The sequence below is a fragment of the Ambystoma mexicanum genome, chromosome 8 (assembly GCF_040938575.1).
Source record: "Ambystoma mexicanum isolate Mex_15411 chromosome 8, UKY_AmexF1_1, whole genome shotgun sequence".
In the NCBI taxonomy this organism is placed as follows: Eukaryota; Metazoa; Chordata; class Amphibia; order Caudata; family Ambystomatidae; genus Ambystoma; species Ambystoma mexicanum.
Window position 1 is genome coordinate 186949724 of NC_090929.1, and position 18954 is coordinate 186968677.

The following is an 18954-nucleotide window of genomic DNA, read 5'->3' on the forward strand; positions in this document are numbered from 1 at the left end:
TGTGCAAGAACTCTGCGACGAGGCTGCAAAGACTCCTGTCTGCAGGAGCCCCTGAGCAGTGCCTGCCGGAGTCCCTCGAGCGAGCTGCAAGAGCCTCTGAGAAATGTTTGCTGGGGTCCCTGGGACGAGCTGCAAGAGCCTCTGAGAAGTGTCTGCTGGGGTCCCTGGGACGAGCTGCAAGAGCCTCTGAGAAGTGTCTGCTGGGGTCCCTGGGACGAGCTGCAAGAGCCTCTGAGAAGTGTCTGCTGGGGTCCCTGGGACGAGCTGCAAGCGCCCCTGAGAAGTGTCTGCTGGGGTCCCTGGGACGAGCTGTAAGAACCCCTGAGAAGTGTCTGCTGGGGTCCCTGGGACGAGCTGCAAGAACACCTGGGGCCTTCCTACAAGAGCCCCTGGCACTGGCTGAAGAGGACACCCGGGCTCTGCCTGCAAGAACCCCCTGGGTTGCGCCTTCAAGGACCCCTTGTTACTTAGGGTATTTATTGAGCGCTGCCCTGATTTCGGGAAGCAACGAGGCGCTTTAAAAGTCCTAGGGGGAAGTGCACTGTGAGGGAAGCAGAGATAACCCCTGGCACGAGCCTGCAGGAACCCTGGGATCTACCTGCAAGAACTACTGTCGCCGGCCTGCAAGGGTCCCTCTGTCCTACCTACTGCGGGTATCCTTTGACACTGCCTTCCAGAGCCCCCGAGACCTGCCCGCACGAGCCCCTGGGGCATGTCTCTAACTGCGCCTTAGGGCACCTGGCATCCTGTCTGCCCATAGAACCCTCCAGCTCTGGGTCTGAATGAGAACATCCTCCTCCCTCAACGTACCAGCCTGAAACGAACCCCCCCACCCCCAGACCCGGTGGACCTGCCTGGCCACAGGGCCCCTCCCCCTCCAGTCGAATCCCTCAGCCCCTGCGCCCCGCTCCCGCCTGCATTCCTCTCCGGGAGAGCCAGGGAGAGGGCGGGGAGTGGTGGGCCAGCAGACCTGACTGACATCAAGTGCAGAAGGACCCATGCGCTGCTCCGGCTCGGCAGCCTCTCGCTGAGGGCCCCCTCCCCCTTTCCGTGGGAAGCAGCCCCTGCTGTGCTCAGCAGCCTCCCAGGATGAGGAGGCTCCGCCGATTCGTGCACCTGGTTCTCCTCTGCCCCCTCTCGAAGGGCTTGCAGGTAAGACGCACGGAATATGTGGGTGCACATTAAACCATATGAAGAGGAAGCAACGCAGTTTGTCATAATGCTTTAGATGTGACTGTGTATTCGTATGAAAGAAAAGCGTTAATCATGAATATGACTGTCCAAGATCACAGGGCTGCGCTGCTATGCAGCCCCTCGCCCCACGACTGTCGCGTGCTCTCCCCCCACACGGGCCAAGAGGCAGCACCAGAAGTATTCTGTCTTTGGGCTATTGACAGCAACACATACGGGGTTTGCTTTAAAGACTGCTCGACACCCCAGGGGACCCATCGGGAGAGGCTGTGGCTGCCCCCTGCGTGGACGACGCTGGCTTGGGAAGCTGCCTGCCATCATCTTGCGTGGAAGGTGGGACCAGGGCATGTCCTTGTATCTGTGTTAAGGCGTGTGACTGCTCACCGCCTAATGGCAAATCAACCGTAGTGAGGTACTCAACCCGTGTGCTCGTGGACCAAGCTGCCCTACGAGCAGACTATTACGTCTTTCTCCCCCAGAGGCTCTTTATGCCATGCTCTTGCAGTTGTCAAGCACTCTACATAACAGCTGGGTTGTATTGTATTGTTGTTTATTTCTATAGCGCCTAAATACAGGAAAGTGTTTCAAAGCGCTCAATGTTGCAAACGAACCTCAACAGATTTAGGAAACACGCGCATTAACTTGCTGGGCTATTTTTTTTTTACCAGTTTTGGAGTTTTACGTTTAAAATGGCAAAATCCCCTGCGCACTATCCCCAGATGTAAAAATTGGCCTGACCAAATATAGCACGCACCGAACTTGGGGTAGTTTTGGCCCAATCTGACATGACTGTAAAGAAAGGCGTCCCACATCTCTAATTGGCCAGCAAATGAAAGCTTTGCCGAATTACAATATATTTGTTACACTGTATTCTGGAAGGCTTGGTGTTGTATCATTCGCATCAGGACCACTCCAGGCTCCTGCGGATCAGGAGGGAACTCACGACCCTGCTCTTCAGGGAACACTTCGGGGTGGGGGGGGGAGACCCTTAGAGCCTGATACTCACAGGCATATATCACCCCTGTAGTATGGGATGTCCTAGCTATTATAACTTCCCTTCGATCTATGTCTCTTCTCCCCAAATGACTTGTACAGCGCTCCCTTGTTTTCCTGTTGGGGCTAAACTACATACACCCTAATAAAACACACACACATTCAGCATATTTCATTCCTCTCCTTTTCTGTTGGGCGTCGAGCTGGGCGAGTGAAGTGTGTGATATGATATGTTATTTATAACGCGCTTAATAACGCGAGGTTTCTAAGGGCGGATCCAGGGATCGGGTGTAGCTCCGTGCCAATGAGCTATCTTCCCGAGACATGGGTCACGGGTGCGGTACATTGTGCAGCCACGCGTTAAGGGGATTGTGTAGAGCACGACGACTGCGCCCGTTCGGATGCTTGAGCGATCGCCCTGCAAAGTGCGCGGTTTTGCATGTGAAGTCGGCCCAGCTCGCCGCCTTTTGGCCGCAGGGATGGAGCGGCGCGGTGGCGCTCAGAGGCCGAGCCACGGGCAGTGTGGATCTTGGCCATGCGAACAGCAGAGGCCATCCTCAGCAGTTCTGCTCTAGTGGCTAATTGGCTGGCCTTGGAAATTAGACACCTGGGTTTTAATCAGCTCCGGCGCTTGGCCAAAGCATCGTGTGATTCTGGGCAAAACACGTTTGATTCCGCTGAGTGACTATAATGTGTGCAACTATGTATGTGTAATTTGAACATTTAAAAAAAACAAGTGTGTTGTCTGATACACATCCCCACGCAGTATGCTTCTCCGTGTACTGTTGTTCATCAATGGAAAACACACGTGTACACATATGCAATGTTGCGGCTGCGAAAAGCCTTTTTTTCAGGATCTGTGAGTGTGAAGAGAGAAACATTTATAATCCAATCGCATCATTCAAGTAAGACAAGCAGGCCCTGAAAACAATGTGAGCACCCCAGGGCAAGCACGGCCGTGTGGCTTAGAGATGGGCCCTCCCTAGTCTCCAGCTCTGTCTTTGTTCTACATGCCTGGTGGTTGCTGATGAGAACGCCCCCCTGACTCTCCTCTGGCTTATGACGATATATGCCTGTTTGTTTTGTACATTATTGCCCCGAAGCTATGTTTCCTTGCGCACTATCTCTTCCACGATGAAAAAGCCCGGGTCCAAACCAGGTGTAACTAAGTACGGGTGGCGCAGTTTCCACCTGACAGTAGAATGGGCGGAAATCCCTGCATTTCTATGTGCTCCGGCAGAATTTCAAAACAAATCCCATTTGATCCCAAAATTCCAGGGGAAATGAAACAATTTACATGCATTCTGTAATCTATACTTTATTCATACCGTGTGCTATTGGATGCTTCTATAACACTAATGCAGCCCTTACTAAACTTCAAAGCGCCGCGAAGGTGGCATGAGATGGAAGGAGGCAGCTTGACCCACGCACCCACCCCCTGTGGGAGCCCATGCATCCACCCACCACCTGTGAGAGCCCACGCATCCAGCACCTGTGGGAGCCCACGCATTCACCACCTGTGGGAGCCCATGCAGCCACCACCTGTGAGAGCCCACGCATCCACCATCTGTAGGAACACACGCATCCACCACCTGTGAGAGCCCACACATCCACCACCTGTGGGAACACACGCATCCACCACCTGTGAGAGCCCACGCATCCAGCACCTGTGGGAGCCCACACATCCACCACATGTGAGAGCCCACACATCCACCACCTGTGGGAACACACGCATCCGCCACCTGTGAGAGCCCACGCATCCACCACCTGTGGGAACCCACACATCCACCCCTGTGGGAGCCCACGCATCCACCACCTGTGAGAATCCACTTATCCACCACCTGTTTGAGCCCACGCATCCACCACCTGTGGGAGCCCACGCATCCATCACCTGTGGGAGCCCACACATTGATCACTTTTGAGAGCCCACGCATCCACCACCTGTGAGAACACTCGCATCCACCACCTGTGAGAACCCACACATCCACCACCTGTTTGAGCCCACGCATCGACCACTTGTGAGAACCCACGCATCCACCACTTGTGGGAGCCAACGCATCGACCACCTGTGGGAGCACACGCACCCACCACCTATGAGAACCCACGCATCCACCACTTGTGGGAGCCCACGCATTCCACCACCTGTGAGAATCCACGCATCCACCACCTGTTTGAGCCCACGCATCCACCACCTGTGGGAGCCCACACATTGGTCACTTGTCAGAGCCCACGCATCCACCACCTGTGAGAACACTCGCATCCACCACCCGTGAGAGCCCACACATCCACCACGTGTGGGAGCCCACGCATCCACCACCTGTGGGAGCGCATGCATCCACCACCTGTGGGAGCCCACGTATCCACCACCTGTGAGAATCCACGCATCCACCACCTGTTTGAGCCCACGCATTGACCACTTGTGAGAGCCCACGCATCTCCCACTTGTGGGAGTCCACGCAGCCACCACCTGTGAGAACCCACACATCCACCACCTGTGGGAGCCCTTGCATCGACCACATGTGAGAGCCCACACATCCACCACCTGTGGGAGCTCACGCATCCACCACCTGCGAGAACACACGCATCCACCACCTGTAAGAGCCCACACATCCACCACCTGTGGGAGCCCATGCATCCACTACTTGTGGGAGTCCATGCATTGACCACCTGTGGGAGCCCACACATCACCACCTGTGGGAGCCCATGCATCCATCACCTGTGGAAGCCCACGCATCCACCACCTGTGACCACGCATTGACCACTTGTGGGAGTCCACGCATTGACCACATGTGGGAGCCCACATATCCACCACCTGTGAGAGCCCACGCATCCACCACTTGTAAAAATATACACAATATGTCTATGATGATTGGCCCCTCTCACGCACCCTTCTGATTGGTGTGGAGAGTGGTCTGTGTGCAAAATGCATACATGATTATCTCGGTGATTATGTATATAAATCATTATGGAGCCATCATAGGGTGCGGGTAAGTTAAGGAGAGAAGCAGTGTCCTGGTTGGTGGACACTCCCGTCCCCTGCACACCATATACACTGAGATATACTTAGTCATAGTTTAGATCTATTCAAGAATTTCACAGTTGGTCAGTTTTTGCTGCTCTGTGGCAGAGTTTAATTCGTGCTATACACACATATTTGTGATCAATAAAGTTAATAAACAAATTCATTAAACTCTGGCACTGACCAGCAAAAACTGAGAAACGGTGAAATTCTTGAATAGATCTATTCTATGACCGAGTATATCTCAGTGTATATGGTGTGCAGGGGGCGGGCGTGTCCACCAACCAGGACATTACTCCTTTCCTGACATACAGTAGCAGCTTGCTGTACTAGAGCTGTATTTTCTCCCCTGCACCCACAACGTATTTGAATAATTCGCCCTCTGCGCTTTGAAAACAATCATTCTAAGAAAGGTGCGTGTACTACTTAATCCTGACATTGTGCCGGTAATTTAAGCCATTCATGTAGGAAAGCCACATTAAAAACAGGCGTGTTGGGCCTGTCCCTGAAACCATAATGCTGGAAGGATGCACATGGCATTGAAGCTGTGTAATTATGGCCAACACATGCTTAGACCTACTATACTCCGCAAGCCCAAGCTGGCACAATGCAACCCACCCTCATGACCAACAATTGTTTCTCATCATGAGGACCGCCGGGGAACTGCACCTTTGTATTTTTATCTCACAGGCGTTAATCAACAATACATCAGAATTCTCCCACACATATTAGACACGGTGAGACACCTCTCATTTATTAAACTCAATCTCCTTGGCCACACGGGTCGATACCCACACACTCAACAACTAATCTGACTTCTCAACTTTCTCCTTCTTCTCTCCTTGTTTCTACTCTCCAATTGACATGTTTTGCTCTCGTTATATGACCTATGTACCTCACCATGTAATTTTAAATGGTTTATTCAACTCGCCCAATAACTACTGTGGCACCTCTAACTGTGACGTCTCAAAAAATAATGCAATGTTAACCTCTGGTTTTTGCTTGACACCAAAAACGCTTGCTATTGCACAAATTGTATAATCACCACAGCCTTGAAAAAGACCCTTGTCGGATCGAAACACGTGTCAGATCTTAGTGTGGTAATTAAATCATCACAACAAACAAGTGACAAGATTTCAAACTTTTGAGAGCCCACACATTGAGCCTATGCATCTATCACCCGTGGGAGCCCACAAAGCACCCACCTCCTTTAAGAGTCCACATATTCTCCATCTGTGAGAGCCCACACGTCGACCACCAGTGAGAGCCCATGAATCCAGCACCTGTGAGAGCCCACACATCCACCACTCATGCGATCCTATTCAGCAACCTCACGTGGGAGCATTGAGTAGGCTGCTGGTCACGTGACCAGGCCCAGCCACTCAGTTGCTCCGCCCACCTCCAGTTCTCGTGCCTTCAAAGCCACTACTGGAGGACTGTAGGCCAGCTCCATGCAGACAGCACTGAGTAAGCTGCTGATCACGTGATCTGGCCCTGCGACTCAGTTGCTCAACCCACCACCTTTTCATCAGTCCTCCTTACGCATCCTCATCGCCGGCATCCTCAGCAAAGGATTTACGAGGACAAGGACCTCACCTGTTTGTACCTGTTCAGGCCTGATGAGGCCAAGGGCCTGACCCGCTATCCTGCATTTCACCTACAAACTAATAGCTCCTACTGCTACTCATCAGAAGACAATGCCATGTATCTCATCCCTCCACAGCCCATCCCCACCCTCACAAGGGTTCGAATGACCAAGTGCCCTAGACAGCCCTGGCAAGCTCCCCTAGCAAACCTCAACAATATTGCCCTTGCCCCATCCAACACCCACAGACCAAATACACGCTCTATCTCATGTTGATCAGTGTTCGCTCAGCAGTTACTCACACTGCAGAGATCGCCGACCTCATCTCGTGCAACAACCTTGATAGCCTGTTCATCATGGAAACATGGTTTACCCCATCCTCCCCACATGTTTTTGAAGTCCTCCTACACCAAGGCTACTACATCCAACATGCCAACCAGAAAGGGCAGGATGCCGAGTGGCAATCATCCACAGGAGCGATTGGCCATGCTCCATCATCCCCTCTCCCAGAACAAGCTCATTTGAATAACTCATCTGCCGGTTCCCTCTATCGCACAAGGAATCCATCACCTGTCGCCTCATCTACAGACCACCTCGCAGGAGTGACTCTTTCATTGCAGACATATCCTACTTACTCTCTGCCAAATTTGAATATTCAAATGATTTGTTTCTCAGTGATTCTAACTTCCCAGAGTCACTGGCTGATAACCACACTCAAAGCACACTTTTTCACACTGACCGCTTCCATGACCTTAAGCAAATTGTGCTGTCCCCCACGCACAACTAAGGCAACACCCTAGATTTAGTCTTCACATCATCTCCCTGAATCACCTGTGCATACCCTATTCTACTTACCTGGTCTGTCAATGCTGCCATCCCATTATGAGTCATCCACTCAACTACGGCTCACAAAGGTCAGGCTAAATGCCCCCTCACTCAATGCCGCTCATTCAAAACCTTCCCGGAGAGTGAGCTAGACGCAAACTTTCCAGACTTCTCCACCACAGGGAATGCCTCCGGCCTCCTGCAATTATTCAGCAACTCTGCTATGAAACTGGTAGACACTCATCCCCCCTTAAAATAAAGCCGAGCTAAGACCAATCCATCTGCCCCATGGTACACGCCCAAGCTTACCTCCAACAAACACTCAATCTGAGCCCTAGGGAAATGGTGGAGCAAAAACCACAACTTGAGAGACCTCCGCAAACCTCCAATCACTGTGCGCAAATCGTAGGATTCTGATTACCGAGGTCAAAGCTGCTTACTACTCCACAACCATTGTGGCAGCCACTACCAGGAGCAAAGCCCTCTTTGAAGTAGTAAAGCATTGTACCAAACCCTCACCCAACCCTGAGATACCAGGAACTCGGGATAAATGTGACAGAATCAACACATTATTATTGAAAAAATAGGCAAAATCCGAGAGACCATCGAATCGACCTCTAGCATTAGCATCCCCTGCACTCCCGCACTCACACTGGCTCTCTTGACCGAATTCTCTCATCTCTTTCCCCCGGATCTCCTAAAAATGATTGCCTCCCTCAAACCCCCTTCTTACTCTGACAATATAATTCCAGCCTCCATCATTAAACAATTGATGGGCCCGGCACTCAATGCGCGCCTTAGCAACATCAATGCCTCCCCTGCATACGGATCATTCCCGACCACCCTCAAGACTGGTCTCATATGACCTCTTTTGAAAAAAAACAACCATCGATCCAAATGACCTGGCCAACTACAGGCCATTACAACCCTCCTGTTTATTGTCAAAATGTTAGAAAAAGTAGTTGCTACTCAACTACTCTCCAGAATCAAACAACTCCACCACCTAATTGACTATGAGTCAGGGTTCCACCCCAAGTGTAGCATCAGGACAGTCACCATCCAGGTGGTGGATGATGCTCTCCAAATCAGGGATAAAGGCCCCTCCCTCGTCCTCCTTGAGCTCTCAACTGTATTCAACACCATCGACCACTGTATCCTTCTCTCCCTCCCTGCTAAGAGGTGGGATTCTCTGGCACTGTTGTGAATTGGTTTACCTCCTATCTCTCAGGCAGACACCAGGCTGTCCAGATGAACTTGTTGCATTCTAACCGACTCCAGGTCTCCTGTGGAGTCCCACAAGGCTCCATCCTCTCACTAATCCCTTTTACCTTTACATGGAGCCTCTAGGCACTATACTCAAAGATCCCAATATAGCCATCCAACAATACACAGAAGATACTAAGTTGTGCATGAGAGTAAATAGTGTGCAGGACATCATTCATCTCTGCGATTAACTAGCCATCATCCAGTCCTGGATGTTGAGTGCCTACATCAAAGACTGAATTCGTCTTCATCGGTCTGCCTGCCAAAAACAACTTGTCCAACAATGGCTGAATGAGATGCACCTAGAAGTATAAATAAAAAATAACACTCATGTTGGCATGCTTTGGTGGGTGTAGGGGATGCCTATCAGTGAAAAGTATTGGCATGGGCTGCGAAGATATTGGAGAGATGGGTAGTGAGGAAGAACATACAGCACACATAGTGTTCTTTGGCTTTTGGCTGACCCATTGGCTGCCCATGGCCAAACTAGATCTGATGGTCTTTCCCACCCACGACCTTCCCAAAACGCACACCGCTGGGATCACTTTGAGTGACCTTTGTATTTTTAAGAGGATGCCAGTGTTCATTTCTAAGCAGTTTCCTGAAAGGAAAAGGCATAATGGAAGCTGAAAACCCACTCATAGTGTAATGAGGTGTGTCTTCAGCCAGGTGATTCATAAGCAATATGTATGCACTTGCATCTGTTCCTTGCACCAAATTTCTTTTACAATATAAGCATTCGGAAAAGTCAACAGTTTGGGATTTTGTGCAAGTGCTATATAGGCATTTGCCAGGCACCGGTATCATATACCCTGGTGCCCATCTTATTTTACAACTGTCGACATTGAATGCCGTGTTCCAAGGCTATCAGAGCTCTCTTGTGCTCCGTGCTGCACGCTGCGAGTGCCACCTGATCATCATTGGTTCCAACCCACTGATTCCATTACCGAAGGCAAGCCTGTCCTCCCCTACATGCTCACTCCAATTGCAACGCCCACATCCCGCTAGCCCTGCCTACTACCTCCCCTCTCCCCGCTCCCTTACCATGCCTCTCCGTCTTACCGCAGCTCCATTCTCCGATGGGAATGGAAGCAACCAAGGCCACTGCCCTAGACTCCCGCTGCCCGAACGCCGATGGCACATTAGCCCGGGGAGCTTACCCTTAACATCTCCCGCCAGGTGCTGCTACTGAAAGACCCATTGACCCCAACCATATACGCGTCAAAGCTTGAGCTTACCCTGGCCCGCCCACCTTCCTCACTCCTATACACGTCGCATTGCCCTCCCCCACTTCCTTCCTGCCATCACTTGCAAACGGCACAAAGTACGGTCAGCGCTCTACTCTGCATGGCTCTATACTAAAACAAGCCCTTGCACACACATTGCTGCCACCTACCCCATTCCTACCTGCACTGACGGAGCATAACGCACTGACTAGTGTACCTGCATTACCAACCTCAATCAAGCAACCCAGCCCTGCCCTAATACCAACACCAGCCTGCCCGTCAGCCAACACCACCACTAAGCTATGCTCCACCCGGCATCGTGCTCAGCTCCACCGCTTCATTACCAATACCTGGCCCAGGCCCCCCTGCTTACATCTTACACCTCCACTGAGCACAACCACAAACACACGCATTACCATCAAGCAAGCCCCTCCCCTGGCCCAACACCAACGGAACCTCAGACACAGCCATCCCAAAACTTAGGTAAAACACCTACTCAGGAGTCCCCATGTCCAAGCCACTCCCCCTACAACACAGCCCTCCTCCCCACACCGGCACCTCCTAACCACCAGCTCCTTACTCAGGCCAGGCCAGAAGCCTCAACTCACCAGCACAGCTACATCCACTTAACCTTATCCCCCCCCCCCGAAGACAGAGTTAGGAATGCCTACCTGCAATATAGGACCGCCCCCAGCAACAGGCACACACCACATACTACCCAATCCCAGGAGATCATGTCACGTGCCTCTCGCCATCGGTCCTCACACTATAACACACCTGTACACAAACCAGAAATGAAGACCACCACCTGCAGCAGCACACCACCTCAAATCGCTCCCCTACGTTGTGCCCTCCTTAACACTAGATTCACGATTGCCCACCCCCACGAAATCCTGAACCTTATCTCAACAGACGACCTTGATATCTTAGCCCTCACAGAGACCTGACTCACTCCCACAGCAGAGGCGGTGCCAGAATTGTCTAACATATAGGGCCTGAAGCTAATGTAGTTGGGCCCACTCGAGTGACATTAACATCTGTAAAAGCCCCCAAAACGCTGCTGAGTTGGCAGTTACACATTTTTGATGGGCATTTACACATTTTGGGTGGGCTTTCCCGCTAAGGCCCTAACCTGTCTATGCCCCTGTCCAACAGCAGGCCCAACTCTCTCCATTGCCATCCCCCAAGGATACTCCATATTCCGATGTGACAGACAAGAAAGAAAAGGTGGAGGAGTATCCTTCATCTACAAAGAATCCCTCCTGTTACATGCCTCCACCGTGCGAACGATCCCCAAAATGCGAATCTCTGTCTGATAAACTCAAATGCTCATAAAACAATACACTCCCCTGCACCTCACAAATCGCGCGCCCACCCCTATCGCCTCCTTCGAAGATGACATTACCCAACTCATCACCACTAACCTCAAACCAACCTCTCAACTCTTAATAGTAGGCCACCTCAACTTGGGTTTCAATGACACCACTCCCATGGCCAGATCCTTGACTGGCTACTAGACCACAAATGTAACATTCCCATTATATCCACCAGACCATGCCCAGGGACAGACCACCACACTATCACATTCAGCATACCAGCCATCAACAAAAAGTCCTAAGACAATCATTAAGAAACAGCACCACCATGGTTCACAATTCATGCAACCTGACAAGCACAAACATCATCCCACTCATTGACTCACCCCTCCCCAACACATAAGACCCCACAGCCCTAATAGACCACGCCGCAATGCCATCGACCACTTGACCTCCCCCAAGTCCAAGAAAACAAGAATCCAAGCCATCACAAGTCCTGGTTCACCCCAGAACTCAGCTCTGCTCGAGCCACAAAACGGACAGCAACGTCTACCTGGCTCAAGACACCCACTCTCACCAATAAGAGCCACCTTACCATGCTCTCACACCACTACAAACAGCTCATCCTCACCTCCAAAGCTTCCAAGTATAATGAAAGAATTGGCAACGCGGCCTCAAGGTCTTGCAAACTCTTCACTATTCTCCTTGAGTTAGAAACCCTGACCTCCCCACCGGAGACCGTCATGAAAGACAGCGCCTGGGATAACATAATTTAAGACACCCTCAATGGGAAAATCACACAGCTACAATCTGGCATTCGACCTTGTAGACCATAAAATCCTTTGCCAAACTCTAACCGCTGCCCCACACTTCTCCCCTGAAGCCACTAAAAGGATTGGTTAATTCTTGTCAAACAGATCCTCTAGGGTATTCCCGGGGGAGGCCTCTGTCTCACTGACACCTAACTCCTGCAGAGTTCCCCAAGGCTCCTGCGTATAACCTACCCTTTACAACGTGTACACCAAGCCCCTGTTCCACCACCTCGATGCCCTGGGAATATCGTATACCAACTACACCCAAATTCTCATCCACCTCTCACGGGATCACCAAAAAGACACTCTCAGAATTAATGAAATCTACGAAACCATCCAATCTTGGATGGCAGCAAACAGTATTTGCTTCAATGACGAAAAAACTGAACTCCTCTACCACCATGACTCGCCAGGTCAACCATATTGCCTCGCCATCAGGATACACAATCAAACTCATCAACACCATTAAACCCTTCCTCACCACTACTAACTGACTGGAAGTTGCACAGGCATTAATATACTCCAAAACTGACTTATGCAACTCCTTACTTTGTGGTACTTCTGAAAAAAATCTCTGCAAACTACAGATAACCAGGGTCGGATTGGCCCCGTAGCTGGGCCGAAATCGTCCCTGGGGATTGGGGGCCGGTTTCTGGCCATGCCTGGGCCGGTTTATGGCCATGCCTGGGCCGGTCTGGAAGAAAAAGAAATGGAAAATAAATATATATATATATATATTTTTCTTTTTTTCAAAAAGCCTTTCATCCTTCTTAGGTCGATACATGAGTACCAACACAGGTTGGGTGATATTGTATTCATATGTATCTATAAAAAAGAGCGTAAGTGCTATACAATAACATATTATCATTTGGCCTTGGACGTCTGCTTGGATTCACAGTAATTTAGTGTATGCCACTTCCTGTTTTGTCAAGGGGTGAAAGGTCTTGTTTCATCGCTTCCCGGGATGTCACTTTGGGGTGGGGTCAAATGACATCGCTCCCGGTGATGTCATCAGAGGTCAAGGGTCGTGAGGCAAGGGGTGGGCCACTTTTTTGAGGCGATGGTTGGGCCACTTTTTTTTGGGTGACCGGGCCTATTTCTTGTCGAAGTCCGACCCTGCAGATAACCCAAAAAATGCACTCAGAACCGCACTCGACATTGGTAAACGGGACAACATATCAACTGCCAAGAAAGCAGCTCACTGCCTCCCTGTCAAGGACAGAATTAACTTCAAAATTCTCTCCCTCACCAACCGATGTCTGTCAGATGATGCACCATGCTAACTATCAGATAAACTCAAAAGACAAGTCTCAGAAAGACTGACAAGAACTGCCTACAGCCATTGCCTTGTCACGCCTAGGTTCTAGTGCTCAAAAGCGGTGGGCTCTAGCTTCCCTGTCCGGGCACCTGATCTTTGGAATAAACTACCCCTCACATGTGAGGTGAACCCCCCTACAACATCTTCAGGATGCATTAAAAAACTCTCTTGTTCAATTGACCCCACTCGCCCCTTCCTGACCAATCTTGATCTATGTCTGTTTTCATGGTAACTAGCACCTAGATGCCCACGGGCTGTGTGTTCTGCTATAAATGTACAAATAAATAAAATACTTAAATAAATATAGCCAGGTAATACCATTAGTGCCCTGGAAATGCCAATGCCATGCCCCCACAAAAGCAAAACTGTTGGTTTTGCCAATGCTTGTTCATTATCTTCCTGTGCAGCAGGTACCTTCTGCTGCCACATGAAGGCAGATGGCTCACCCCTGCTATTGGGGGCAAGGACAAATATCTACTCTACCAAACCTCTGTACAGAAGAAGGTTACCATCCACATTTCAATGTGTTTGCAAGGGTAGATGTGCTGGGCTGGGTAGCTATCGTAAAGAACCCCCCCCCCTTGGGTACAGAGCGGACAGATAAAAAACAGAAGAGTCCGATAATGTGGCAAAAATACTGTTATATTAATATACCCAAATAACCAAATAAAACAGGGATAGTCATGGACATTGGGCAATCTCCAGTTCTTTCTGGTTCAGACACTGGCTTGCCACAGAGTTTTACCATAATATAACATCACAAACAAATTATACATTAATCATACTTGGTGGGATGTGATTGGGTGAGTAGTATGGTAGCATATATTTTCTACATGAGATTAGTCGTCTAATTGGTCCAGTGGTACTGAGTAACTCCACCTAAGACCACCTACAAAAAGGATACATTGGGAACATGTCACCAGGGCAAATTATGAGTGTCTGATGCAGCACTGTTAAGGTGAATGTGGAAGGTGGACGGGGATTGGTCAGGGGTGGCTTCTCAGCATTGGCAGGTTGGACGGTTACCAGCACATGAGCAGCAATTGAAGATGATGAGAACGGCCCCACGGTGCTGTGTGTACCACCAAAGTTACCACTCCTTGATTCCCTAGGCCTCGAGCAAGGACAGTTGTCTTTCAACTTAGTACTGTATTGTATCTTTCGTCCAAAGATATGGATTGGAATGAAGATCTCTTTCTGCTCTTGCTTGGCTCTAATTAATTGATCTTCTCTTCCCGCTGCAAGTCATGTGCCTGGAGCACGTATTTCAAATAATCCTGTTTAGTAATTTCTATGAATTTTATCTAGTTTTACTATGGGCGTTATTACTTTTCAGGTCTCCGGAGACATGTTGGAGCTACTTTCTCCTCTGTGTCAGGTGTGAGCTGATGAGAACCTGACCTTCCTACAACATTTGTTTCCTTGTTGATTTAGATAAAGTTATGTCTGCCACCTGGGATCTGCCTTGTGTCTGTGTTTTTCCAACAGTGGCTTGAAACCTGTCCTTCTCCGCTAATCTTGGCAATCTTATGTGCTTGTTATCTGCGCTGTTCAGGCTTGGTCCATCTGCCAACTCAGCAAACAAGGTCGCTGCTGTGCTGTGGCTTCTCAATATTTCCCATTAACCTAACATGACTGCGTCCTTCATCTTGGTTTACATGGCCACCCATTTCAGTTGCGTTCGGCGCTAAGCAAGACTTTATTATGTAATTTTGTGTGACTTGCATTTTAGCATAGGAGGGAGAGAGAGTATATGTTTTCTACACTAGTGATCGTAAGCATGTTTTTCGTGTCTAAGTGCAGTTTTACCCAGTGTTTGTGTATGTTCGTGCTTGGATGCATATGCTTCGTGTCTCTTGTGCCTACGTGTGTTGGCCTCCACCGTGACATAATCTTGTCTCTTTCAAAATGACAGCTCATCCAGGGGTTCCATTGGCTACAGGGCTATTGCTTCAGAGACTTAGGGCCTCATTACACGGACGGCGGTAAGGGTTTACCGGTACCGGTAAGGGGACCGGTACCAGTAAACCCTTACCGCCTTACTACGAGGCAGTTTGCGGCACCGTAATTAGCGCCTTCCCCATTCCCATAGAGCCCTATGGGGCAAAAATGGGAATGGGGAAGGGCAATGGGGGAAGGGGGAATTACCGCCCAGCCAACCTTGGAATAGGGCGGTAATTCCCCTTTCCACCAAGGCGGTGCCAGTATTTTACCGGCATGGACCAAGGTGCTAGTAGCACCTTGGTCCTCCGCCTACCGTGTAATGAGGCCCTTAATCTGGCTGAGTTCTGTATGGTTGCCTCAAAGCACCTCTCTCATCAGTTATATAATGGTGGTGAGGGCGTAGAATCTATGAGTGAAGGCCACCGTTCGTGTCTCTACTGTCAAAATGGGGGGAGGGCCGAAGCAATGATGGAAACATTAATTTGCCTCTCTTCATTATAGTAAGTCTTTGAGGTGCAATGTTACTTTTTGGGAGGGTGTGGAGAATTGCATTTGGTAGTGAACAGCATGACAGCCATGCTCATTTTGGGGCTTTTCTGTTGCCCCTTCCCTTCCAATCCCTCATAAACACTTTGGTCATGACCCAGAGTTACTCATTCTAATGGCGGTTGAGTATGGGTCTAGGCAGTCAATTCACCTGGTAGCACAGGAGTACAGCCGGACTGTGTGTTATTGCTATTAGCACCCTTGGTTTTTAATCTGAAAACTCAGGCTGCTGATAGCAATCTATTTTGTTTCAGTGAACGGGATGCTCTTGCAGCGTCTTGCTCATACAAACAAAATACTTACCTAAAATGGCTGCCGTGGCGATGGAAGGTGGGGCTCCATGTGAAGCCCCTCTTCCATTTCCGGCAGGTGGGAGCTGTAATGGCGATTGTGCTGTTGCCACCACAGGAAGAAGATAAGTGCAGTGTTGTGAAGAGGGGAGTGGAAGGTGTGGATACTGAAGGGGAGGTGGGAGAAGATTGGCCGGGCAGGTGCTTGGAGCAATGAACTCCAAACAGGGGATTGGATCAGCCCTCGATCCGAGCAAATTGATTGGCGGTGGCTAATTTATGCATGGAGCTTTTTTTTTGTTAATCATTATATATTGTCTTGTGGGCATTTCACACTGCTTGCCCACCACAGCTGTTGTAAAGGTGAAAGAAGGAAACTCGTAGCTGCCGTAATTGCGATTGTCTGTGTTACTGCATATCGGGGTTGCAGGAAAGTGACCAGGAGAGTGCTCGCTGATTCGTGGGCCGAGCCCCGCAACAGAGTGAGGTCCTTCCTGATCTTTACCTCTGCTATTTCAGATCCCACAAGATTTAGTCCTTGATTCCTTTGCCTTTTGCTCTGTGCTAATATTCCCATTTCTGCTATTATTTTTACATGTGGCTTTCAGTGTCATTTTGATGCCAGTGATCACCAGGTTTTCTTTGTTTGTCTTTTCTTTCTGGCCAACATCGCTGTTCTTTTTCAGCTATAAAGGCTTGGATGCTAACCCACTCTCCTCTTATTTTAATCAAACTAAAATGGAGATTATATTTTTTGTTCTTGCTCCTTCCACTGATGATTGCCCCCACCCCTTTATTCCCTGTATGCCTTTCCCCCTGATTCTTCCCTTCCCTCGGCGTCTGCTGATCATTTTGGTATTATTTTTGACTCCTCTCTGTCTCTTTCCAAACACATTTCTTCCCTTGCCCAGTCTAATTGTTGTTTCCCACTCTATAACATTGGAAAAATCCAACCCATTTTCAGCCCCTTTCGGCCATTAAATCTATTATGGTTACTTGGATCTTTCGACGCTTGACCGTCCGTCACTCTTCCTTTCTTGTAGACCTGCGCTCTTGTTCCTGTTTAGTCTGCCTGCAATTCTGCTGCTCGTCATCTCTGTTGGCTTCCTCCGGCATTTCTTTGGCTCTGTCCTCCTTACCACCTCCACGTTTATTTTTATGAATTGTTTTTAAATACGTGCATGGTTTAGCTCCTTCTTCTCTCACTTCTCTGGTTATACTCCTGGCCGTACTCATCCTTGATGTTATCTCTATCTTTCAGCTTTTTCTCACCCCCTTGCCCTCCATCTTGTTCTGAATAGTTTACAGTTCTTTCTTCTAAACTGTGGCATCCTCTTCCCTTGTCTGTACATTTTGCTTTAACTCTTTCATCCTTATGTTCCTCTTTTAGAGTCCATTTTCTTGTTTCTCCCTGAATTCTGATGGAACTTCATGACTGCTTCTTCTTGTACTACTTATTATTATGTTACTGTTATCGTACGTTTTCATACAGTGCTTTGGTGAAAGGCTTAATACATTCAAATAAATAAATAAATACATAAATGTTACTTTTTATTAGCATTAAGTTTATTACAAATTTTCGCTATTCCAATCCATCCTTAACAATTAAAAAAAAAGAAAAAATCCTTCCGAAATAGACACCCCTTGCCTTAGAAAATATCAATTTTACTTTGTCTTTTTTTATGTGGGGCAGGATTTTCCCCTGACCTGGATACAGCTTTATCGTAATACGTGCAGCACGCGGCACAGAGTTATAGGAGCATAAGCCAATACGTGGTGTAGGTATGGAATGTGTCTTCCCACTGGCATTGAACTCCTGAGTTAAAATTCCACACTTTTCACCCACAGATCTTTCCTCGCCTGCTCATTGCTATTGTGTTTGGAAATTGATCAGGGGGTTAATTTATGCTTGAGAAATATAGTCCTGGAACGTGGCTGTCAGATACCCTGATATGATGCTAAGTCATTAATGAATGCAGCCTGACATTGAAAAGGAGAATATCTGCTTACGGAATGTTAGAGCCCATCCGTCAATACACAAATAAGCTTTGGAAGCCATGGCTATGGATCCCTTCTGAGATGATCACGTTTCTCTTTGAAGGCCGCCGCCGCGGGAGAGGGGTGACAATTGGATCCTACAGTTTTATTATTAAATGTACTGTGTTGACCACAGACCAGACATTGGAACGTTGCACGACATTTTTGTCTTTAAAAGGACCGCCATCACACATCATATTGTTTTAAAACGTTGATGTGGTCATCATGGGCACCTTGCAGAATAGCGCTAGATGCATGCACTTATGTAAATGAGCCCTTAAATTGAACCCTCAAATTCACTCCTGTGGGGAGCTATTTGAGAATGAATCTTTGCCACTCTGCAGCACATTTTTAGAAAGTAACAACACATAGATTGATGACTGGAAACTTGACATTGTTCAACGGATGCTAAACCATGTCTGAAAGCAAATGTAAGGCAACAGTGTATCACTGCACTAGACAGTAGAGGAAATAACTGAAATTGACATATCTATGGATGGACCACCTCTCGCATTCAACTGCAGTAAATCGGAGAGAGAGAGAGACACCTAGAGAGTGCGAGAGGGGGGAGAAAGAGAGCGAGAGGGGA

The 18954-nt window shown here is 48.9% G+C and overlaps 1 protein-coding gene across 1 annotated transcript in view; it reads left to right on the plus strand.

Annotated features, from left to right (window-relative positions):
• Positions 1-950: 950 nt before the first annotated feature.
• DIPK1B (divergent protein kinase domain 1B) overlaps positions 951-18954 on the plus strand; it is a 668389-nt gene continuing 650385 nt past the window's right edge. Inside the window, exon 1 of the mRNA XM_069609597.1 lies at positions 951-1152. Within this exon, the coding sequence (XP_069465698.1) occupies positions 1090-1152 (63 nt within the window). The 5' untranslated portion in view covers positions 951-1089. The remainder of the gene's footprint in view (positions 1153-18954) is intronic.